The sequence below is a fragment of the Rhinopithecus roxellana genome, chromosome 11 (genome assembly GCF_007565055.1).
Source record: "Rhinopithecus roxellana isolate Shanxi Qingling chromosome 11, ASM756505v1, whole genome shotgun sequence".
Classification (NCBI taxonomy): domain Eukaryota; kingdom Metazoa; phylum Chordata; class Mammalia; order Primates; family Cercopithecidae; genus Rhinopithecus; species Rhinopithecus roxellana.
The window spans coordinates 77465503-77490451 of NC_044559.1; the positions used below are offsets into that span (position 1 = coordinate 77465503).

General features: G+C 37.7%; 1 protein-coding gene across 1 annotated transcript in view; it reads right to left on the bottom strand.

Moving 5' to 3' along the window:
* The window catches only part of CC2D2B (coiled-coil and C2 domain containing 2B), a 143099-nt gene that overhangs the window by 47539 nt on the left and 70611 nt on the right, over positions 1 to 24949 (bottom strand). Inside the window, 9 exon segments of the mRNA XM_030940402.1 lie at positions 3471 to 3580; positions 4322 to 4442; positions 6850 to 6938; positions 6940 to 7021; positions 8065 to 8156; positions 11201 to 11293; positions 14661 to 14864; positions 16345 to 16483; positions 23675 to 23822. Coding sequence (XP_030796262.1) covers positions 3471 to 3580; positions 4322 to 4442; positions 6850 to 6938; positions 6940 to 7021; positions 8065 to 8156; positions 11201 to 11293; positions 14661 to 14864; positions 16345 to 16483; positions 23675 to 23822 — 1078 coding nt within the window.

Genomic DNA, 24949 nt, shown 5'->3' on the forward strand with positions numbered 1-24949 from the left:
GTCCTCTCCTTCAAATAAATATTTAAAGCAAATTTTAATTGTATCCTAATTCACTATGTAATGTCTTTACTAGTCAAACTCAATGTATTTCTTGCTTAGATGTGACGTGGCTTATTGTGCAACAAATTACTCAATTGGTTAGAAAACAGCTAGATATTATTTATGAAATATTTGTACTGGTTTGAAGATAGTCCCTCTAAATCATCATGGAAGAAACAAAATAATTTCCAAAAAGAAGAAAAATAGACAAAAGTAATGAAAGGGCATTTCACAGAAAAGAAAATACCAATGGCCAATGAACCTATGAAAAGAAGCTCAATATGGATAAGTAGGTAAACTGTGATACATCCATACAATAGAATATTATGCAGGAGTAAAAAGAAGTAAGCAATCAAGCTATAAAAAGACATGGAGAAAACTTACAGGCATGTTTTTCATGGAAGAAAGCCAATCTGAAATGGCTCCATACTGTATGATTTCAACTATAAGACTACGATGGCTAATTCTATGTGTCAACTGGGCTAGGCCACAGTTTCTATATATTTGGTCAAACATTATTCTAGATGTTTATCTGAAGATTTTTGTTTTGTTTTGCTTTTTGTTTTTGAGACAGAGTCTCCCTCTGTTGCCCAGGCCGGAGTGCAGTGGTGTGATCTCTGCTCACTGCAACCTCTGCCTCCTGAGTTCAAGTGATTCTCCTGCCTCAGCCTCCCAACTAGCTGGGATTACAGGTGCTCACCAGCATGGCTAGATAATTTTTGTATTTTTAGTAGAAACGGGGTTTCACCCTGTTGGCCAGGCTGGTCTTGAACTCCTGACCTCAAGTGATCTGCCCGCCTTGGCCTCGCAAAGTGCTGGGATTACAGACATGAACTACCGCGCCTGGCTTCTGAAGGTATTTTTTAGGTACAGTTTAAGCCAGTCGACTTTGAGTAAAGCAGATCATCCTCCATGATAAGGGTGGACCTTAGCCAATCAGTTGAAAGCCTTAATAGACAAAAGACTGATCTCCCCCGTGGAAAAGGGAATTCTGCCAGCAGATTTCCTTCAGACTTAAACTGCAACTCTTTCCCGAGTCTCCAGCTTGCCATCCTACCCTGCAGATTGTGGGCTTGCCAGCCTCCACAATCATGTGAGCCAATTCCTTAAAATAAGTCTCTCGCTCTCTCTTTCTCTTTCTCTGTCTACATCCTATTGCTTCTGTTTCTCTGGAGAACCTTGATGTACACAATGACATTCTTTAAAGGGCAAAACTGTGAAGGTAGTAAAAAGATCAGTGGTTTGCAAGGTTCCAGGGGGAGGGAGGGATGAACAGACAGAGCACACAGGATGTTTAGGGGAGTGAAACCATTCTGTGTGATACTATAATGGTAGAAACATGTCACTGTACATTTGTCAAAACCTATAGAATGTACAACACCAAGAGTGAACCCTAATGTTAACTATGGACTATGGTTGATGATGTATCAATGTTGGCTCATTGATTATAACAAATATCACACAACGCAGATGTTGAGGGAGGCTGTGTGTGTGCTGTGGTGAGAGGGTTAACTCTGTACTTCCCACCCGGTTTTCTTGTGAGCCTAAAATTGCTCTAAAAATAAAGTCTCTTAATTAAAAAAAAAATTGAAAAAAAAACCCTGCCTCTTTAAAAAGAAAAAATTATAAATTAAAACACAATGAGAATATAATTTTAGATCCACCATATTGAGAAAAATAATTTTTAAAATACAAAATATTATTGAAGACATGGCACAAAAGGAAATTGTATATACTGCTGTTGGGAGTGTATATTGATATAATCACTTTAGAAAAGAGTTTGGCATTGTCTAGTAAAGTTGAAGCTGACTTCAGCTACAACCTAGCAATTCCACTTTTGAACACATATCCTAGAAAACAGGTTCTCAAAGTGTCACCTGACTAGTACCATTAGAACCACCTGGGAACTTGCTAAAGATGGAATTATCAGACCCTACCCCAGACCTACTGAATTAGAAACTAGAGAAGTGGGCTTACCAATCTGTGTTTTAAGAAGCAGGCCAAGTGTGGTGGCTCATGCCTGTAATCCCAGCACTTTGGGAGGCCAGGCAGGAGGATCACTTGAGTCCAAGAGTTTGACACCAGCCTGGGCAACATAGTGAGACCCTAGTGCTACAAAAATAACAATTTTTAAAAAATTAGCTGGGTGTGATGGTACATTTCTGTAGTCTCCACTACTTGGGAGGCTGAGGCAGGAGAATCACTTAAGTCCAGGAGTTTGAGTCAGTGAGCTATGATTATACTACTGCACTTCAGCCTGGGCAACAGAGTGAGATCCTGTCCTAAAAAAAAAAAAAGCTGTCTAGATGATTCAAATACATTAAAAAGCTCTGAGAGCCACTATCTTAAAAAGAAACTCTTGCACATGTGCTCCAGAAGACAAGTACAAGAATGTCCAAAGCAATATTGCTTGCAATGGCAAAAACTAGCAAAAAGACAAATGTTCATCAACAGAAGAAAGTATAAATAAATTATGGCATTTTTATACAACAGAATGCAATACAGAAGTAAAAATAAATAAATAACAATGTCTTAGTTCATTTTGTGCTGCCATAACAGAGTATCTGAGACTAGGTCATTTATAAAGAACAGAAATTTATTTCCTACAATTATGGAGGCTGCAAAGTTCAAAATCAAGATGTCAGCATCTGGTGTCTGGTGAGGGCCTTCTTGCTGTGTCGTCACATAGTGGAAGGTGGAAGGGAAAAAGGGGACAAATGCTGTGTCCTTACATGGCAGAAGAGTAGAAGAAAGTGAACCTACACTGCAAGCCCTTTTTATAATGACATTATTCATAAGGGTGGAGTTCTCATGGCCTAAAACACCTCCCATTAGGCCTCACTTCCCAACATTGGGAGTTAAGTTTTCAACACATGAATTTTGGGGAGCACATTTAGACCACAGCAAACAGTTACAAGCATGAACATGGATGAATCTTTCAAAATAATTAAGATTAAAGAAACAAGATTACAGAAGAATACACAAATATAACTCAATTTATATAAAGTTGAAAACATACATAAGTAAATAATACATACTTAGGGATGAATATCTATGAAGTAAAATCATACAGGAGAGAAAGAATGATAAACACAAATTCATGGTTATTACCTCTGGGGAGAAAGAAAGAAGATGCCGTTAGGTAATGGCACAAAGGGCCTTCTAAGGTGTTGGTAATATTATATTTTTTTAAGCTGGATGGTAAATAAATAGGTATTCATTTTATTACTTTTCTTTAGAACTTATGTTTATTATACATATAGATTATATATTATGCTATACAATATACATTATTGGTTATGTGCATCAAATATTTCATAATTTAAAAGCTTAAAGCCTATCTCAATAATTATTTTCAATAAGTGGCTCAAGAAAATAATTTTGTTATTGCTCTTTTTTTAGGAGCTATGGAAAAATGAACTCCAACTTACATAAAATCTACTTTAATTTCCTCATTCCAGCATGGATGAGATCCACTTGCTGTATTGGTTTGGTATACAGTGTGCTGGAAAGAAACTTCCACGAATGGATTTACAGTATCCTGAAACACAGAATAAACATTGACTAGATTTTGAAATACTGTATATAGTCGATAAAGATAGAGGCCTAGGAACTTACTTGGCAAATATACGGCTTAATTTTTCTAGTTTTTCAAATGGCCATTATTTATTTATCTATTGAATAAACATCTATTGTGTCTATTCTATATCAGGTACTTTTCTAGGATCTAAAGATAAACAGAACTTTCTCTTAAGGATTTTAAAGTCTATCAGGAGAAAACATACAGGTAAACAAACAAGTGCAATGAAATGTGAGAAATTAGAGAAATATCTTTAAGGTATGAAAATTATTCAGGAAAAGGAACTATTAACTTTTGGGGGGGTGACAATAAGGAGAGTATCATTGTTTGAGCGTGTGCTTTGAAACTTTAAGTCGTAGTTCATTTGGACAGTAACATGGATATGTGTCGAGGCCATTCCAGGCAAAGGAAACAACTAGTAGGGCCCTCGTGGAACAAGGAGTAGCATGATATGCAAGATAGAGAGAGATGAGGCTGATTGTAGGCGTGGGCCTGATTCCTGAAGATTTTGTAGCCATTTTAAGGAGCTTATACCTTATCATATAGACCCTGAGAGCAGGGAATGAAATGATTAGAATTACATTTTATAAACTGCCACCTTTACTGTGTCATGGAAAATAAACTGGAAGCCAAAGAAAATATAGATGGAGAGATGAATTAAGAGTCAATTGTAATTTAAAATAAACATAAACACTATTGTACTTTATAGAAGTGTTAAATACTTATCTCATGTAAGATCTCATCCGAGGCTACTGATTTGATTGTTTCTTTGTGTCTGAGGCAAGATACAGATGATTTCGAACAAGTAGGCATATCCAAGGCTCTTCAGGAAAAACAATATAGAGACATACACCTTCATTAGTTTTAATATTAGTTTTGGTAGGAGTGGGTGGGTTTTTCCTGTGCTTATGAAGATATATAAGTCAGTATCTATGGTTCTTACTGAGTTTGCTTTGAATTGTCTTATCATGTGTGGTTACAGCTAAACATTTGATAATTACTACTCTGGAAGCGCAACTCCTAAATACTGAACTATGGATTAGATCTGGTCTATGATAAAATATTCACAGGTATTCAGTAAAAGGGGAAGAAAGGGCAAGTTATTCATGATGGATGTCAATTAAATATATATTGTGGATGGAAGATTACCCAGGTGCCAAGGCAAGAGACTGAAGGCACAAACTGTTGCAGTGTAATAAAGAAAATAGTTAGAATAAGAATAGTTACAATACAAATTAGATATAGAGATGATCATGGATATTATCAGTCATTAGTATAAACGTTATTAATCATTAGCTTTTAATATTATTCTTTGTTGTATTACTAACATAACCAAGGAATAACCGGCGGGTATAGGGTCAGGTGCTGAAGGGACATTGTGAGAAGTGACCTAGAAGGCAAGAGGTGAGCCCTCTGTCACGCCCGCATAAGGGCCACTTGAGGGCTCCTTGATCAAGCGGCAACGCCAGTGCCTGGGAAGGCACCCGTTACTTAGCAGACCACTGAAAGGGAGTCTCGTTTCCTTAGAGGAGTCAGGGAACACTCTGCTCCACCAGCTTCTTGTGGGAGGCTGGATATTATGAAGTCCTGTTGCAGTCATCCGGAGGCCTAAACCCCTCCCTGTGGTGCTGTGCTTCAATGGTCAAGCTCCTTGTCCACTTTCATGCTCCTCCCACACTCCTGGTTCCTCTTTGAAGTTCTTAGAAGATAGCGGTAGAAGAAATAGTGAAAGTCTTAAAGACTTTGATCTTTCTTACAAGTGCCATAGAAGAAAATGCTGATGTATGCTGCCTTCTGTCTCTGCTTTGGCTACATAAAAGGGAAGGGCCCCCTGTCCCATGATCATGTGACTTTCTTGACCTTATCAATCACTTGGACGACTCACCCTCCTTACCCTGCCCCCTTGTCTTGTATGTAATATCAGTGCGCCCAGCCATTTGAGGCCACTACCAGTCTCCACGTCTTGGTGGTAGTGGTCCCCCCGGCCCAGCTATTTTCTCTTCATCTCTTTGTCTTGTGTCTTTGTTTCTTATGATCTCTCATCTCCGCACATGGGGAGAACACCCACTAAGCCCCACAGGGCTAGACCATACTATATATATATATATACATACACACACTATATATATATATATATATATATATATTACAAGTTATACTTTAAGAATATATCCTTCCTACTTTTTTGGTGTTACAATATTCTTTTTTTTTTTTTTAACAGCAGGATGCTTATAGAAAATGGTGGGTATTTTATATGTCTTTATTTCACAAAACAGCCTTTGAAATATGCATTTGTTTTGAGCATATTTAATTATTTTAGATGAACAAGACTGTAATTTGTAAGATATTGGCAAAATCTTTAAGAGATGTTAACTATAGATTAGTAGCCAGTAAGCAAAGCGTTTGTTTTTCATAGGAAGAATTCATGAGTTGTGATAAGCATAAATGTAAGCAAGCAGGGCACATGTATTGAATACAGACAGAGGGGAATGCCTAACATTCTTAAGGCATTTGGGTACTAAATATTAGTAATACACAAATCATACTGACACTAAACATATGACACATTAAATATCCAGGATACACTAAATACACGTGGGCACTTAATTTTCATGATGCTGTACTTTGCCCATCCACTGGTGATGTCCACTCTGGCCCCATGTATCCTCTGCCCCCAAAACACAAATAAAACCCACTGGGGCACATACAATTTGTAGATGTTACCTAAAAATAGCAGGTCTAAAACACAGCAGGGTGCAACTGTAACAATTCTGATTTTACACACCATTCCACATTTGCTTCACAGCTTTCCTGGGGCATTTCCCAAAACAAAATTAGTGTCCCACTCATTTTCTCCAGCTTTCTGCTTCCAGTACTGAGAGAGTCAGTGGCATGGAATAGGGCAGTTGGCAGCAGAAGCTTCAGAATTTTCACAACAGGGAATAGAGACAAAGGCATTTACTTGATACAGTATAAGAAGGTGAGAATACAGCCCATACCCTCAAAATATACATGTTAAAGTTACTCTGGGAATCTTGAACCTCAGAAAACTCTTAATACATGGCACTGACAGTAGGTTTGACTATGCAAATGAAGATTTCAATTTTCATTCATTTTATGTATGTGGAGCATTAACAACATGCAAAGGTTTACAAATAGAACAGCATGGAGATTTATCACATTTAAGGTAGACCTTTTGCAACTCTAAAAATTGGGGCATATTGCCTTACCTATTAATTGTTGTTTTTCTGGTAGGAATATTATAGGCCCTCACTATTCGGACAAGAATCTTAATATCTCCATCAGAGATTGTCTGCGCTCCTGACTTTTTTCCTTTCTTTCCTCTGAGGTTTTAACTTTCTCCGTGGTTCAACAAAGTGACAAACTGCATCTGTCAATTGGCTAAAGAGTAAAAATTGATCATTAGCCTCGTTTGTTTTCTTGGTTTTAAAAGGTATCAGTGTTTTGAGTAATTGAAATGAGACCATTATTCTGAACCATATTCTCTGCATTATGGAGGGGAGACCGAATTGTCTTAAACTCAAGGAGAAATCTTTTTCTTAGCATAGGAAGGAAGAGATGCTATGTTCCCTCATGTTGAGAGAGACCGTGATTGCTCCGTGCCCTTTGGGTACATGGTCCCAACAGAGACGTGGACATGGAGAGGTAAAGCCAGGAAACATGATGATCTTTTGGAAGATTATTCATTGTTCAGGAATCATTCTCTTGAAAGTGCCCAAATATTAACATTTTCTACATGGCTCTGAAACTAGAATTAGTTGTATATGTCACCAACCTGGGCAACACAAATCCATAGACTTATAGTTTTATGTTCACACTCATTTTTCCCTCAAGGACTGAAAAGTAAAACACACTAGAGTGCAGCATCCTACATGAGTTAGAGCCTTATTGGTCATTCCGAGTCTGCATGTGTCCTCCAGGGAGTGTTCCCACCCTTAGTTCACAGATAGAACAGTATGAGAATTGAGTGACTTCACCAAACGCTCTCCCAGCTGCTGCCTGTGCATCTCAGCACCTTTGTACAGCTGAGGATTCTCTGTTTTGCAAAGGGGAGATTACAGGCTTAGCATGGTGCTAGCAGCAACAACTTTCCCCATAGCAGTCTCAGGACAGGAAATCTTAGGGCAAAACTAATTTGGGACAAAGGTGTTTCTTGAATTTTTCTTTCTTGCCCTAAAACCTGTCTAAGGAGAGGGCAAAAAAACTGCCCCCAAATACTATATAATTGAAAATATATCATGTAGATATCCCAAAATGCAACTTTAAATTGACCAAATATTTTAAGTCATTGTATTTCACATTATAATCGGAAACCGCATCTTCTGACATATGGCTTAATCAAAATAAAAATAGAGAACTTAGAGGATTTTAAAGAGATTATCTTAAAGGTTTATATTTCATACTTAATAGTCTTTAGCAATTACCTTGTAGACACAATTTCTTCATAATCAGTCACAATATCTGACAAGTTACATTTGCTAATTTTAACAATTCTCTTCATTATCAACCTTCTCACCTAAAAAAATTTTAGAATTTAATAAATAAATGTATTATTTATATTTTAAGGTTAAGTATTTACAATGCTACTGGGGCCACTATATTTTACTCCTAATTTTTGCAAGCAATGAATGGAGTGGGGGATTAGACAAGTGAAAATACTATTCTGTTTGCTGCCATTATTAAAGTCATTTCCAACTTTCACACTGTCACACCAAAGGTAGTTTATTTCTTTCCACTTTTTTGTCCTTCTACATCCAGTTCATCTCATCCTAAACTCTTTGCTCTGTTATTGTTTTCCTCTAATTCACAGTGTATGTGGCCACAACTAGTTTTCACCAAAGGAGACGATTGCCCTGTGAATCCACTTCTACAATAACCACTAGTAATGGATGTGAGTCTTGATCTACAAACACAAGGAAATGTGATCCCATTTCTGTATTTCCTTCAAGTCAATCCTATTCTGACTTTAAGACCTCATTCTGGCAAGAAAGTCAGTGCTTGAAGGAAGCCATCTCCTTGAGCTCTTCCTACTTGGAGAACCCACAGACCTTAGTTCCTCCAAGGACTCTGAACATCTCCTTTTTAGTCTGAGGAAATCCTTCCTTTTCTCCTTTTACCATCTTTAGTTTTTCAGATACAAAACCAGACAGAGTCAGGTCTGGAGGCAATTTTCTGCTTTCTGTCCTGTCAAAGATCATTCTGGAGACAACGTAACCTAGACCCTAGTTATCTCCTTGAAGCAGGTAGGAAAATGGAGTGGTGAGAGACGAATGGGAAAAACATAACTAACTCCTAAAAATTATCCTGCCACATGGACAACAAATTGTTTCCCTTGAAGGTGAACAAGATCTCGGTGGCCCCTTCACTGGCCACTGTCTCTCTCTTCTCCCACTCTCCCTTGGCACGATGCAGGCTGAGCTCCTGGCTGTTCCTCCCACAGGCCAGGTGTGCTTCTATGCCGAGTTTTCTATGCTGGTTCCATCGGCCTAGAATGATTTTTCCCTAAACTTCCATGGCTAGCTTCCTCGTCTCATTTAGGTCTTTTGCAGAAGTGTTACCTTCTTACCAGATTCTTTGACTACTTCTATTTAAAATTGTGCCCCTGCTCACCCCAATGCCCCCCACCTCCGCCTCTGCCAGAACGCCTGTTCCCTCTTACTTTATTTTTCATAGCACCTTTCACTCTGTAACATACTAATAATGTGTCTCCCATTATCTGACTTATAGAATATATACTCAAGGAGCTCAGGAATTATAGTAGGTGCTCAATAAATATTTGTTGAATAAATTAATGAAATGGACAGATTGAAGAGATATGCTACCCTCTTAGAGAAAACGTTTCAGTAAAAGTTTTATCTAGTAATATTTGAGACTACTGGGACCTCATTCTGTACTGCTGTAACCCTGGCCTCAGCCATCACTGACTCCAGTAACACAGCAGGAAATGTAATGCACATAACTCACCTTTCCATGGGTTCCTCCCATGGAAGGATTTAGGTACCTATGGCCCTAATAGGCCTCCAGGAGCAAACTTTTCCAGTATCTTTGATTATAGTAATTATCCCATAAAACTACCAAACCTGTAGTTTCATTTTATTTTACTTTTCAAACCTGTAGTTTTAAACTGTCCTCAGATAGCAAAGAAGTCTTCACAAGGAGTTAAAATCTAAATACAAAATGTTTGGAAAGTGCCTTTCCGGGATTCCTGTATGAAGTTCAAGCATCCTCAGATACTTGCTCTCTTATGTCCTTCCTAACCGTCTGCTACCCTCCCTCCTGGGTTTCTCCTTACATAAAAAAGAAGAAACAGGATAAGAAGGATATGTGTTCTATTTTCTTATAAGCAAGAACACTTCTTTACTTCCCGAGACCACAAACTCACTATTAAAGCACATCCCAACTTAAAAAATAGGGCAAGCTAGTAAAGAAGAAGAGTCAGGGATGAGTGGGAAAAACAGCTGCCAGTGAAAAAGGGGGCTGTCTCATGCCTGGGAGAGCTACAGCAGTTCACATTCCATCTCACAGTCATGGTGTACGAACTAGAAGAATATTTGCAGTTTGATCTCATTTGCTCCTCACATTGGATGTAAAGCAAAGCAAGCATTAATATTGTCCGTTTTTATAAAAAATAAAGTGGGACTCAGTGATTTGGTTACTTGCCGGTGACACACAGGGTAGTAAGAACAAGTCTTTAGAACACACCTGCCTGGGGGTCTACTAGCTATACATGGTTGTCTCTCACCTGTCCCCATGAGGGATCTGGAATGTATCTCTTAGATCTTTCTGTAGCTTTCCCTGCTTCTTTTCAAATTACCCTGCAAGGCTGCTCTGGTGCTCTACAGCAAAGAAGATGTAGGTGGGTGAGAGTCTACTTTTGTAGGAGTTGTAGAAACCACCTCAGCTCCCGTCCTTTAATTCATTAATTTCTCAAACATTTATCAGCACTTTCTAAGTATAAGATACTATGCTAGGCACTAAGGAGCTGTAGATGTCGCGCCTGCACTAAGCTAACTAAGTCTAGTGGCGTGATGAGGGGTCGACAGAAATCAGGCATGAAATCCAGTGAAGGATTCCACTCAAACCTAGTTAAGGCTCTGCTAGAGTGTTTTGTATACGTTCACTATTTGGCTTTGTTTCAAAGCATATCTATTTTTCTAATACTGTCTGTGTGCCTTTGGTAGCTCCTTCATCCCTTCATCTCCTGAACTGCTATGGTCCATGACCTCATGAGGCACCAGTAAATACAGGAGTTCTGGCAAAATGATGGGGTATCTCTCAAGGTGAACTTTTAGAGTCAAAGAAGAGATGAGAAGTCTTTAAAATTTATGTTTAAACAGAAAAGTTTGGGATGTGCTTTAATAATGAGTTCACTGTCAATGAAGTAACCTAACTCTCATAAAGAGGTCTGAAAAGAACAGAAAACTCCTCAGTGATCTGAAAGAGGTGACGAGTGAGTGGATTCGTCCATCGGACTCTCTGGAAGGACTATAATACCATGGATCTAGCAGACAAGTTTTCACAAAAACAAATGCAAATATATTTCTGATACTGTGTGGTTACCTTTTTCAGCAAATTGGCAGAATTAATCCTTTGTGCTGTAATAGAATTTACAACCGAAATGGATACCTCCTTCTCTTTCTGACTTTCATACTCCTAAATACAGAATTGTTAGTTTCACTTCTTGAATGTAACAAAGAGTTTACGTATGACACATTGCAATAAATATCACTAGTCACTTCACTCCATGTGTAAGGCACTGGAAACACTCTGAGACTGAAAGAAGAAAACATTTCTTCTAGATTCTCCCACTGAGGATGAGCTAAAAACCAGTTTCTAACTATATTCTGTTTGGGTCTAGATTGAAGTCCATTCATCTTTTAAATTAGAGTAATGATTAAGAACAACATTTGTGACTGAGAAAATGATTTTTTAAAAAGTGAAGAGGATTGAGAAAAGATTCTTCATGTATGCATTTGCCCTGTATCACTAAAAACAAAATAAGTGGTTAAGAGCATGGGCATTGGAGGCAGACAGTCCCAGGTTCAAGTTGGCCCTGGCATTTACTAACTGGTGTGGTTTGGAAAAGCTGATTAACTGCTCCAGACCCCAGTTTCCTCTTCAGTAATAATAATAATAATACCTCTGTCATAAGATTGTTTGTGAGACTTCATTGAAACAATATATGTAAAGGGCCTGGCATATAGTAAGTAGTCAACGTGTGTTGACTATAATCAATAATTTTAATATGACATATATAGTCAGTATAAGATTATTTTTCAGGATGCTTCATCTAAATAAAGTAAATTTGCATTTGTTATTTATGTATTTTCAGTATTATATATCCCCAAAGCACTTGGAAATGATTTTATATTATGGATATTATTAAAGACTATACAAAAATAATGAAGTAAATACTTTAGAATCTTCAGCCATGAAACAACGCATGCTCCATTATCTGAAGATAAGTTACTTGTCCTTCTAATTATCCATAAGAAATCCTGAAATTAATTCTTTTGCAAGTAAAACTTTTATTTAAGAAAATATTATATTGCCATTTCATACCACATTATTTACATTTTTTTTTTTTTTTTTTGAGACGGAGTCTTACTCTGTTGCCCAGGCTGGAGTGCAGTGGTATGATCTCAATTCACTGCAACCTCTGCCTCCTGGGTTCAAGTGATTCTTCTGCCTCAGCCTCCCAAGTAGCTGGGATTACAGGTGTGTGCCGCCACACCTGGCTAATTTTTCTATTTTTAGTACAGACGGGGTTCCACCATATTGGTCAGGCTGGTCTCGAACCCCTGACCTTGTGATCTGCCCACCTCAGCCTTCCCAAGGGTTGGGATTACAGGTGTGAGCCACTGTGCCCGGCCTCACATCACTTTATTTAAAGTATTAAGTTGTAGGAGTTAACACAATACTCTGGATATTAATATTTTAATTTTATATACGTAGGGAATAACTTTTCTAATCTGTAGGCTTTTAATTTTAATGTTATAAAATTTATTAATCTGGCCAGACACTGTGGTTCACGCCTGTAATCCTAACACTGTGGGAGGCCAAGGCGGGTAGATCACTTAAAGTTAGGAGTTCAAGACCAGTCTGGGCAACATGACAAAACCCCATCTCTACTAAAAATACAAAAATTAGCTAGGCGTGGTGGTGCACACCTGTAGCCTCAGCTACTAGGGAGGCTGAGGCATGAGAATCACTTGAACCCAGGAGGTGGAGGTTGCAGTGAGCCGAGATCACGCCACTGCACTCCAGCCTGTGTGACAAAATGAGACTCCATCTCAAAGAAAAATTAATTAATCTTCTTTTTTATTATTTATACTTTTCATGTCTTATTTAAGAAATACCTTTGTATCCCAAAACTGAAATGCCCATTTGAAGTTTTGCTTTTCACAAGTAATCTTCACTACACATGGTATTTATTTCTTTTCTGATATCTGAATCTAATTTTATTTCTTTCCACATATATGAATAATGATTCCAGGACCAGTTAATGCATCCTTCATTCTTTTCTAACTGAATTATAATGACAATGCTGTCAAATATAAAATTTCCACATATGCATAATAAGCCTATTCTATTTCTTTGGTTAGGAATTGCATTTCTATATTTACAGCTTAATATGGGTAGTTTTGGCAGTTTACAATGTTGACTCTTCCTATCAATGAACATTTACTCAGATTCTTTTGTATATCATTCAAAAATACTTCAAAATGTTATCTGTTGAGTTTTTGCACAACTTTTGTCAAATATATTCCTATGTATCTTACAGTCTTTATTGCTCTTACAAGTGATATATTTGTTAAATCACATTTTTAGTGGGGTTTTACTGGTATATTAGATGCTATTTATTTTTGTTTTTTTTTTCATATTTTCAAACATATAGAAAAGTAGAAATATATATACACACACATGTGTATGTGGGTGTGTGTGTAATTTTTTTTTTTTTTAAGACAGGGTCTCACCCTGTCGCCCAGGCTGCAGTACAGTGGCAGGAGCTCAGCTTACTGTAGCCTTGACCTCAAGTGATCCTCCCACCTCAGCCTCCAAGTAGCTGGCACTACAGGTGTGCTCCACCATGCCCAGCTAATTTGTTTATGTTTTTGTAGAGATGAGGTCTCACTATTTTGCCCGGGTTGGTCTCAAACTGCTAGACTCAAACTATCCTTCTGCCTCGGCTTCCCAGAGTGCCGAGATTATAGGCATGAGTCACTGCACCTGACTGAAAAAAAGAAATATTAAAATTCATATCCCTACCCATTGATTAAATAATTAATATTTTATCATATTTGTTTTATTTGTTTTTATTTATTTTATTTTTGGCTAACATATTCTCAAGTAAATTATAGCCATCATGACACTTTAAGCGTCTCTAGATAAATACTTCAGTATGAATCTCCAAAGACTAAGGACGTGCTTCTACATAACCACAATGCCGTAAGCATCACCAGCAATTCTCCAATATTATCTAATATTTGATCCATATCCAAATTTCATCAAGTAGCAAACTTAAAGCAACTAATATGAAAAGCTAGCTTTATTTGATAGTATGCTAGAGCTGGCTGGCACCAGCTGGTGAGAACCTATTGTGCATTCCAGCTTTTGTTTTCTTTTAGAAATATTTTACAGATTCTAACATTGAGATGGGCCTTATAAGTAACGTTTAAGTTTATTGCGGTAGTGTCTCTCCCCCTTACTCCCAAAGCCGCTTTTAAATCGGTGATACATTTTATGATAACAAAAATACAATAGTTACATAAATTTAGAATATGCCTAAAGGATTTTGGCTGCTGAATACTGAATAGACTAGACAACACTAAATTGTAAAGTCAAGCTGAAGAATTTCTGGAATTTGGGAGATACGTACATTTTTAATGCCTATAGAGAAGGGAGGAAATCTGTCTACAGATTATTAGCTTAAAAAAAAAGAAATAAATTAAGATAGGGTTAAAGCAGCAAACTGTTAACATTATCATACAATAAGCCATATTCAAATAGAAACAAATACCTGGAAGAGAAAATCTGGAATCTCTGTATCATGGAGGGGCATTTGCTGTAGAAGGAAATTATCTAATTGACCTGCATTTCTAAGTTGCAATAGCTGGAAACGTTTACTCTTTGCCATTTTCTCTTCAGCAACAAAGTTAAATTCATCTTGCAACTGTTCAAGACGAAAATACTTTGGACTATCCTGCCCCTTAAGTCTCATGTACTGTAAAACATAAAAATGCAAAGTCTTTACTTAAAATATTAATTTTTTAAAATTCAGGAATTACTTCAAAAGACTTTTTCCCCCTCAACTGTGAGATGTGAGTGGCAATATAAGTAGGAAATGGAGCAGTTGAATTTGTAGTCTAGAACATAAAACAAAACAAAATAAAACAAAACAAAATAGCATCCAGCCTTTGTGGCTTTCCAACCTTTTCCCCGTCATGACTTACAAAGAAAACAAAAATATTTGTACTGTACACTGAATTTTGTATTGTACACTGATAGGACAGATGAGACTGTTCCTATCTGGTTGTCCTGAGTTGAGAGAGGATCAATACTTCTGTATACCTATAACCAATTCTGCACCTCAGCTGAGAAGCTCTAATCTAGGGAGCTTACTTGCAGCAATCTAATTTATGGGTTGTTTTATTCAACAAATGCAAATGTGAGTGTATAGTACATGCAAGGAATAGTGCTAGCTGCCATCAGAGAGACACAGATTTATTAGCTGTAGTTCCACAAGGAAAAATAAAATATATGAATGAATAACTACTGTAGGCCAGGTGCAGTGGCTCACACCTGTAATCCCAGCACTTTGGGAGGCCATGGTGGGTGGCTCACCTGAGGTCAGGAGTTCAAGATCAGCTTGGCCAACATGGTAAAACCCTCTGTCTATCAAAAATACAAAAATTAGCTGGGCACAGTGGCACGTGCCTGTAATCCCAGCTACACGGGAGGCTGAGGAAAGAGAATCGCTTGAACCTGGGAGGCGGAGGTTGTGGTGAGCCGAGATCACACCACTGCACTCCAGTCTGGCAACAGAATGAGACTCCGTCTAAAAAAAAAAAACCTACAGTAAAAGGCAAAATGAAATTAGAGTCATAAGAGTTGATTTTTTAAAAAAGTAGAAGAAAGGTTAACAGGAAAGCAAGGAAAGGAGATGCAGTGTCTAACTGAGGTTACCAGGGAAGCATTTATTAGACTTGCAGGGTGAATAAGGTAACTGTTATGGATGCCCTTCTAGGCAGAGCAGTGGCATGAATAAAGGTATGAAGAAAGCATGTGTGAGGTACATACAGCAGTTCAGTTGGCAATAAAGAGTAGAAGTGACTACATAATAGAGTCTGAGAGAAGGAGTGTGTTTATAAATCATCTCAATATCTTCAGTATCTAATACTATGGCTGGCACATGGTAACTGCACAATAGATGTTAGCATAAAAGACTGTCGGATGTGCTGTGGCTGCTAAGTAGTAGTGGCAGAGGACCATCCATCAGGCCTAAAGGAGGAATTCTTTCAGTTGCTGAGTTTCTAATTGCCTTTACAGTATTGTACACTGGTTGAAAATGGTCTCTGTCCTCAGATTTACTTTTACATAAACCCTAGAGCCTAGAAAAATATATAGCAAACTATGGGGGAGAAAGGGGGGTAGAGCTTAGGAAACAGAATATGTTTACAGTACTGATATTTGCTTTAACTTACCATAACAAATTCCATTAAATCAGAATATTCTGGATTATTTGGATCAATTCTGACTTCATTTGCCCATTCAAAAAGCTTCTGTTCATTAATGAGCCATGGAATTCCAGGAACACTTCTCGCATCTACATTCCTTAACATACTAACATAGAGAAACTATTTTGTGAACTTGCATACAATATACAATATATGTATTACATACAATACACTGTTATATAGGGTAAAAACGTACCCATTCTGGGTATTTGAAGATAAAATTTATCCATCCTCTGTATTTATGGATAAAATAGAAAGTTGAGATGTGATATCTCTTCTAGTTCTCACTCTAACTTGTATCATAGCTTTTTGATAAATGTTTATAAGAGACAGTAACCTTATTAAGAATAGTCTGTAAATATTGATCCTTGCCATCTATATTGTATGTAACAGCTAAAATATTGTAGATGTTTAAATGAATGGTGCTTATTGGATGTATTAATGTAAACCCTAAGCATAGTAACTTATTAAAATATTTTCTTTTCACAGGGTGTACAATATTGAAATTTAATCAAAATCTTCACTTAAGCAAAATTAAGAAAGCACACAAAATAAAAACCACATTTAGGTTACATCTTTACAGTGGAAACATAATAGAATGTAATGCAATTAACTGGGTAAGTATGTGCCAGATGACCATTCCTTGATCATATGAGATAATCTTTTTTTTTTTTTTTTGAAACGGAGCCTCACTCTGTCGCCAGGCTGGAGTGCAATGGCACGATTCCGGCTCACTGCAGCCTCTGCCTCCTAGGTTCAAAGCAATTCTCCTGCCTCAGCCTCCCGAGTAGCTGGGACTACAGGCAAGTGCTACCACACCTGGCTAATTTGTGTATTTTTAGTAGAGAGGGTGTTTCACCATGTTGACCAGGATGATCTCAATCTCCTGACCTCGTGATCTGCCTGCCTTGGCCTCCCAAAGTGCTGGGATTACAGGCGTGAGCCACTGTGCCCAGCCATGAGATAATTTTAAAAGCTGGAAAGCTGTAAAAGATAGGCTAGACTCATAATATATTCTTAGCGACTAAGTGCAAAAGGAATTCAACTCTAATGAGTCAAGATTTCTTTAGAGCCATCAATTATCCCAGCGATTTAATCTGTCTCTTCATAGAGAATTTGTCTTATCATGTGTAACTAGAGGAATTTGGACTACAATCCAAATTTCTACAATCCTTTCTATAAAGTAGTCCAGAAAGGTTCCTGTCTATAAATTGGGATTCCAGAAATACAGTTCTGACACGGATTCAACAATGTCTTAGCCCAAACATGGGCACACATTTTACACTGTCTCCCATTCGTTCATATTTCTTTGATGAATCTTCTGAGGCTATTGCTGCAAAAGCCAATGTGTGGTATGGTAAGATATAAGGAAAATTACTAATAGGTGAAGTTTGCATATTTTTCTTTTCTTTTGCTTCCCATGTCTGCCCTCATTTTGAACTGTTTTGATATCTATGTCATAAGAGTGCTAGGACCCGACACCCTTGACACCATCATGTAATAAATTTTCCTTCTAGAAACAGTCTTAGCCCAGATCCCCTAGAAGATAGCCTCAGGTAAAGCTTAAATCTTAAGGAATAGATTAGAGAGAAACTTTTCCCATTATATCCTTTAACAACAACAACAAAAACAACAACAAACAATAAAGAAAGTTGTAATTGAATTTCAACATAGTCCCATGGTTTCTGCCTCAGAGAAAGTAATAAAAATCTCAGAGCCTTGCTACAATGATTCTCCCAGCTGCTCCTATAGCTGTGGGCTATGGCTCACAGCAATGCTGTTCCTTGGGTCAAAACCAGTCAAATGATTGAAGATTTCTCCCTCCCTTTCTCTCTTCCTTTCCCCTCCCCCTCTCTTCTTTTCAATTGAAGATTTCTACTTTGATGATGGAGAGCTGGAAACAGTACTTTATAAAAGGCATGGGAAACTCTTTGATTGTTGTTTATCTAATGCAGCCCTGACATTTACATCTTATTTCCGACAAAAGAATCAAAGTATAGCATGGCCCCAAGAAAGAGGCAAGCTTTAATTCTAGCAGGCCCCAAGACCTCGGCTTATACACCCAAATGCAAGGCCACAGCCACCATGTTTTTAAGTTGAGGTAAAATATACATAACATTTACCACTTTATTTTAAAATACACAATTCGGTGGCATTAAGTACACTCACAATGTGGTGCAACCATGACCACCATCCATTTCCAGATTGTAATGATGGTTTTACAACTCTGTGAATACATTAAAACCATTGCATTGCATATTTTAATTGGCTGGATTTTATGGTTTGTGAATTGTATTTCAATAAAGATGTTAAAAAACAGTTAAAAATATAACTATGCTGAGAGCTAAGATAAACATTCCTGTGAACCAGAAATGGAAAAGAAAGGCAGAGTGGTGAGTGGGGATAGCACTGTGGGCTTGCTGGGCTTCAGGCTGATGAGCAGTCCATGGTGGTTGTGGGCTCGGTTCCTGAGACAGGGAACTAGCACCAGGTTTATCATTTTAAGCCAAAGATTTGAAGTGGGGGGAGGGGACTTAAATAAAGGGACCTTTAAAAAAATACTGACCACTGCATGGGGTTGTGGCTTTTAGAAAGCTATGAGTCTAGAGAGGGAAAGGGACACAGACACTTGCCTCATAATGAGGAACTGAACCAGGCTCATAGCTCACCAGTTGCCTAGATCTGTGATGACTCCAATAGCAACCCAGTATAACAACCCAGCCTCCCAACCTACCCAGTAAGTAGGCTTACGGCCCACTTCTGGATTTAGGAGGACAGATGAAGTCAAATTCAGAACCATTAGGTAAGGAGGGGTAGATACAGAAGGAGAGAGAGAAAAAACAATATCAAAACAAAACAAAATAAAACAAAAACAAAAAAACACCAAAAACCCAGAAACCTGTAAATCAAAATCACCCAAAAGTTCTCCAACTCAAGATGACCCTGCTAACCAAAACTTCTGAGCAATGAAGCCATGCTCAGAAAAATAATCAACAGTATCAACTATCAGAACATTAAATTAATTCTAGCTGAAATTCATTTTATGGAAGTCTGACAAACACATTTTAATGAAGTATGCTTAAGATGTAAAAACAAATGAAAACTAATAATTCACTTTTAAATGCAAGAAATAATGGAACAAAATGCCAAAATGAAATAAGGAAATGTAGATATGAAAGAGAATCAAACAGAAAACTTGGCAGCAGAAAATAAAAGTAAAAATTATAACATAAAAATCAAATAAAACTTATACTGGACAAAGTTGAACAACGAATTAAGGAACTAAAAAATAGTACCCAGAAATTCACCCAGGATGCAGATTAAATAAAAACATAAAAATATGAAATAATAGTTAGGCTGAGGCTTGGCTGGGCTCAGTGGCTTAGGCCTGTAATCCTAGCACTTTGTGAGGCCAAGGTGAGAGGATTGCTTGAGCCCAGGAGTTTATCAGCCTGGGCAACATAGCAAGACCTCCTTGTCTCTTAAAAAGAAAACAAAGAAAGCAAGAAAAAATTTAGCACCTGCCTACAGTCTCAGCTACTAGGGAGGCTGAGGCAGGAGGATTGTTGGGTCCAGGAGCTTGAGGCTGCTATGATTACACCACTACATTCCAGCCTGAGTGACAGAGTGAGACCCTGTCTCAAAAATAAATAAATGAATAATAGACTGAGAGGCTACAAATTCAATGAGAAATCCTGAAGGAGAGAAGAGTGGAAATAGTGAAGAAGTAATATTTGAAGAAATAGTGGTTGAGACGTTTCTGTAATTGATGAAAGATGTGAGTCTTTAAACATAAAATTTATTCTGCTAAGCAGGAAAAGGAATAATGATAAATCCACACGTACATGGTATAGTAAAATTTCAGTACTTTAAGGATAAAGCAAAATTTTTTTCATGGCAATTTCTTCCTTTTTTATTAAGGTAAAAGATACATAACATAAAATTTACCACCATTTTAAAGTGTACGATTCAGTAGTATTAAGTATACTCACAGCATTGTATAATCATCATCATTACTTATTTTCAGAATTTTTTCTTCATCCCAAACTGAAACTCTGTACACATTAAACAATAACTCCCCATTTCTCCCTTCCCCATCCCTGGTAACCTTTATTCCACTTTCTGTCTCTGAATTAAAGTGAAATATTTCAACATTATCAGAGAGAAAATATAGCCTATAAAAGTCCAACATTTAGACCAATAGCGGACTTATAAATAGCAATGATAAATCCCAATAGATAATGCAGTACTGTAACAGCTTCAAAGTGCTAAAGGGAAATAAAGAACATCCTCAAATTTTCTACTCACCTAAACTATTAAGAATGAGGACAAAATAAAGACACTTTTAGATCTAGAAAGGCTAAAGAATTGTGCTATCCATAGAAACTAACTGAAAGAGTCATTAAAGGAGCATGCTTTCAGCATGAAAAGTAAATTGAGAATGAAGGATGAGAAATAAGAAATAAGGTAAACATAAAAGTCAATGTTATTAAATGTTAAAAATGTTATTAACTAGTGAGTGTAAGAAAAACTGTTTCATGTTTAAAAATGAAAACTCTAGACAATGACCATTTAGATAAGAGAGGTGTGGTTTTTATTTGTTTGTTTTTTTGTTTTTTGATTTGTTTGTTTATTGAGACAGAATCTCGCTCTGTCGCCAGGCTGGAGTGCAATGGCATGATCTTGGCTCACTGCAACCACTGCTTCCCAGGTTCAAGCAATTCTCCTGCCTCAGCCTCCCGGGTAGCTGGGGCTACAGGCGCGCGCCACCATGCCCGGCTAATTTTTGTATTTTTAGTAGAGACAGGGGGTTCACCATGTTGGCCAGGCTGGTCTCAAACTCCTGACTTCAGGTGATCCGCCCACCTCGGCCTCCCAAAATGCTGGGATTACAGGAGTGAGCCACCGTGCCCAGCCAGAGAGTTGTGTTTAATGTGGTATTAAAGCTTGACTTAGAGAGGGCCCTGGACTTTGAAAACCTCTCTTGCAATATACTTCCTGCTGAAATCTGTCATCTGTCCCACCCTTGCATATAACTGTTTTCAATCTTTTGTAAGCTTGAGTTTCCAAGTAATAGGAATTGTAAGACAATGGAGACAAGCCACTGAATATGGCTTGAAGGTCACTTGCTGGTAACCTTCGGTGACAAGTGGGTAGGGTTAGGAAGGGAATGTGTGAACAGAAAGTGGAGGGAATGTATGCAGACCAGTAGGCCACACATAGGAGAACTCTGGTAGGAAAAACTAGCCAAAATGGGCTTCAGGATTTAATCAGGTGCTTGAGTTGGTGCTTGTTCGTTTTAAAACAAAGAAGGCTTTTGGGTACAAAAGACCAACAGCCTAGGGAGATGGACAAGTTGAAGATAATGGAAGAAAAGGATATAAATGCATCAGTAGAATTGTAAAATACAGAGAGTTCCAAATTACCTGCATAAAAGTTAGCCTCAGAGTGAGGAGGACAAACATCTCACTCCAAGAAAAATGCAAAGAATATTATGATGAGGCAAAGATTAGGAATAGCTGCTGTGGAGACTATGCTAGAGAAATATTAAGAAATATAACAAAATAATAGTTCTGGGTATTAAAAACTTTTCCACTGGCTCCAAAATGAATGACCTATAATAACTGTAAGATTTGCTCTTAAAATGCCCTTCTCCAGGTCTCTAAGAAGATGACCTCATTTACTTAGCAAAACAAGGACATTCATCAAAGTTCCATTTCTGTCTTCATAGTGGTGACTGTCTCATTCCCTGAGTTGAGGAACAGAGAGTTTCTCTTCTCCAGAACCATAGGTATTCACTTGGGTTCTGGTTTGATAACTGCCGGACTCTGAAGGACTTCATACTCTTTCCAATATATTGGGTCTTTTTTCCCCACTGATTTCAATCTTTTGTAAGCTCATCACTTTTAATCACTTCTTTTAAGAAGATAAATATGGCCCCAATTTTTAAGAAATCTGTACCTTGATTCTTTTGTCTTCTGTTATTTTTTTAGCATATTTTTTATTGTCAAACTCCTTGGTAAGTAAACTACCCCTACTACCTCAGTTTCTTTCACACCAAGGATCTCCTTGTGCTACTGCCATTTAGTTCTTTTCTCTTTCAATTTCTTACATACCGAAGAAAAGCATTTATGAGCTCTTACTATGACTCTGGCCATATGCTACTAGTTTTTATATATAATATTCTCCTGTTATTTTTTAAACAGTCTCTAATTTCAGGTTTGATTTTCCATTTAATCTAGTTACGCATAACAATTTTCAAAACTATAGTATTTTTAAAATAAAATTTTTTAGAGAAGTTTTAGATTTGCAGCAAAATTGAACAAAAGTCACAGAGAGTTGCCATGCACCCCATCCCCATAAACATGCACAGCCTCCCCAGCTGTCAACATGCCTTGCTGGAGTGGTACCTTTTTTCCACAGTCCATGAACCCACATTGACACATCATTGTCACTCGAAGTCCATAGTTTACATTAGGGTTCACCCTTGGTGTTGTATATTCTGTGGGTTTTGATGACTGTGTAATGACATGTATCCAACATTATAATGTTATGCAAAATAGTTTCACTACTCTAAAAATCCTGTGTGCTCCATCTATTCATTCTTCCCTTCCCCCGGAACCTCTGGCACCACTGATCTTTCTACTGTCTCCATAGTTTTGCCCTTTCTAGAATGCCATATAGTTGTATGAAGCTTTTCATTTCCATTTATTTTTTAAAATATGTGTTAAGATGGGGAGGGGAGAGGATATCTTTTTGTTATCATTGTTCATTATTTTAAATGATGAAGTAAACTTTTTCCTTTATATTGACCATTTCCCTCAAACATAGCACATTATGGAAGCCAGCATTATCATCATTTTCATAGAATTTACTGTACTTATTTCTAGTAATCCCACAAATAATTAATCTGAAAATTAACCCCAGTTCTTCTGGGAACTCCCAGAATCATGATAATGCATAAATGGTTATTTGCTAATCCAGAATGACTGGGAGATATACAGGCCCCAGAAATAAAGTTCCTGGGAGTCTGGACCTTTGCCTATAAGTGAGGGACTCTGGGAATGACTCTCTCATCATCTATGTGGCTATAATTCCAAGCATTGAAGGGACACATTCTCTTACATATAAATACACATACTACCTTAGTAGAATGATTTAAATAAAAGATAAATCAACATTCAAATAAACTAAACTCTTCCTATTGCTGCTCAAGTTTTCTCTTTTACACATAATATGTTTTGTGTGATGCTTTGCTGAGACCTGGCATTATTTTTCAAAGATAAAAGTTTATTACCTGCAGTAAGAAGATCTCAATGACTGTGACATACGTATCAGAGGAAGACCATTTTCATCTAAGCTCCATGATAGAGAATAGCTAAGTTTTCCTGATGTCAAAAGACAGAGTTCTTCAGTTCCATTTCCCTCAAGAAGAAAAGGCACATCTGTATATAAAGGGCATTAAAAACATATGAATTGATTTAAGTGCAGTTGAAGCACATTGTGGGTTTTTTCCTGAGTTTTACTTGGTGGAATTCTAGGAACACAAAGGAAGATCTGTGCTAACCCTACTCTTTTTTTTCTTTTTTGAGACAGAGTTTCGCTCTTGTTGCCCAGGCTGGAGTACAGTGGGGCGATCTTGGCTCCCTGCAACCTCCACCTCCTGGGTTCAAGTGATTATCCTGCCTCAGGCTCCTGAGTAGCTGGGATTACAGGTGTCAACCACCACGCCTGGCTAATATTTTGTATTTTTAGTAGAGATGGGATTTTACCATGTTGGCCAGGCTGGTCTTGAACTCCTGACCTCAGGTGATCCACCTGCCTTGGCCTCCCAAAGTGCTAGGATTACAGGCGTGAGCCACTGCCCTAACCCCACTCTTATCTTAGTGCTCTCCTTCATCTCCTCTCTAACATCCTTCAAGGACTGCAAAAGATAAGGTAAAGATTGAGATGATATGTAGAGATGAATATCACGATTTTCTTCCTTTCATGCCTGGAGGCTTCTTAACCATTCTCTGTGGGAGTGGCTTCCAGCAAGAAAGGACCATTGGCAGCAGAAAAAGAGGCCAGCAAGCTGTTCTTTCTCCTCTTTCCCTACATTCCCAAGTCTTCTGCATCTAATCTCCAAAGAGTTTAACAATACTTCTTAAAACTTTTGCTGAGTGCCCAGTGTTCCCTAAATTTTTTGAGTCCTGAGTCTTTTCTCCCAGGTCTCCATAAGCTTATTTTTCTGCTTCATCTGGACTTGAAGCAAACTCCATTCTTCCCTCATTCTCTGCCCTTTTTTTCCCCTCTCCTCCTCCCTCACTCATTCATACTTCCTTACTTTTCACCAAATAGGCCCAAGTAGTTTCAAAACCCCTAGGAAGGTGAAAGAAAGGAATAATGGGGAGAAGGAGAGGAATGACAGTGTTCTCAGAGATGCACTAACTTACATTTAACCGTGTAAGAGGAGTAAAAGCAATTGAAAAACAAATAACAGAAACATCCCTTCTTTCTTCTCTCCTTTTCTCTGTCCCTCCCTCTTTTCTTCCCTCTCTCATTTTCTTCTTCCCTTCCCAACGCAGTTCAA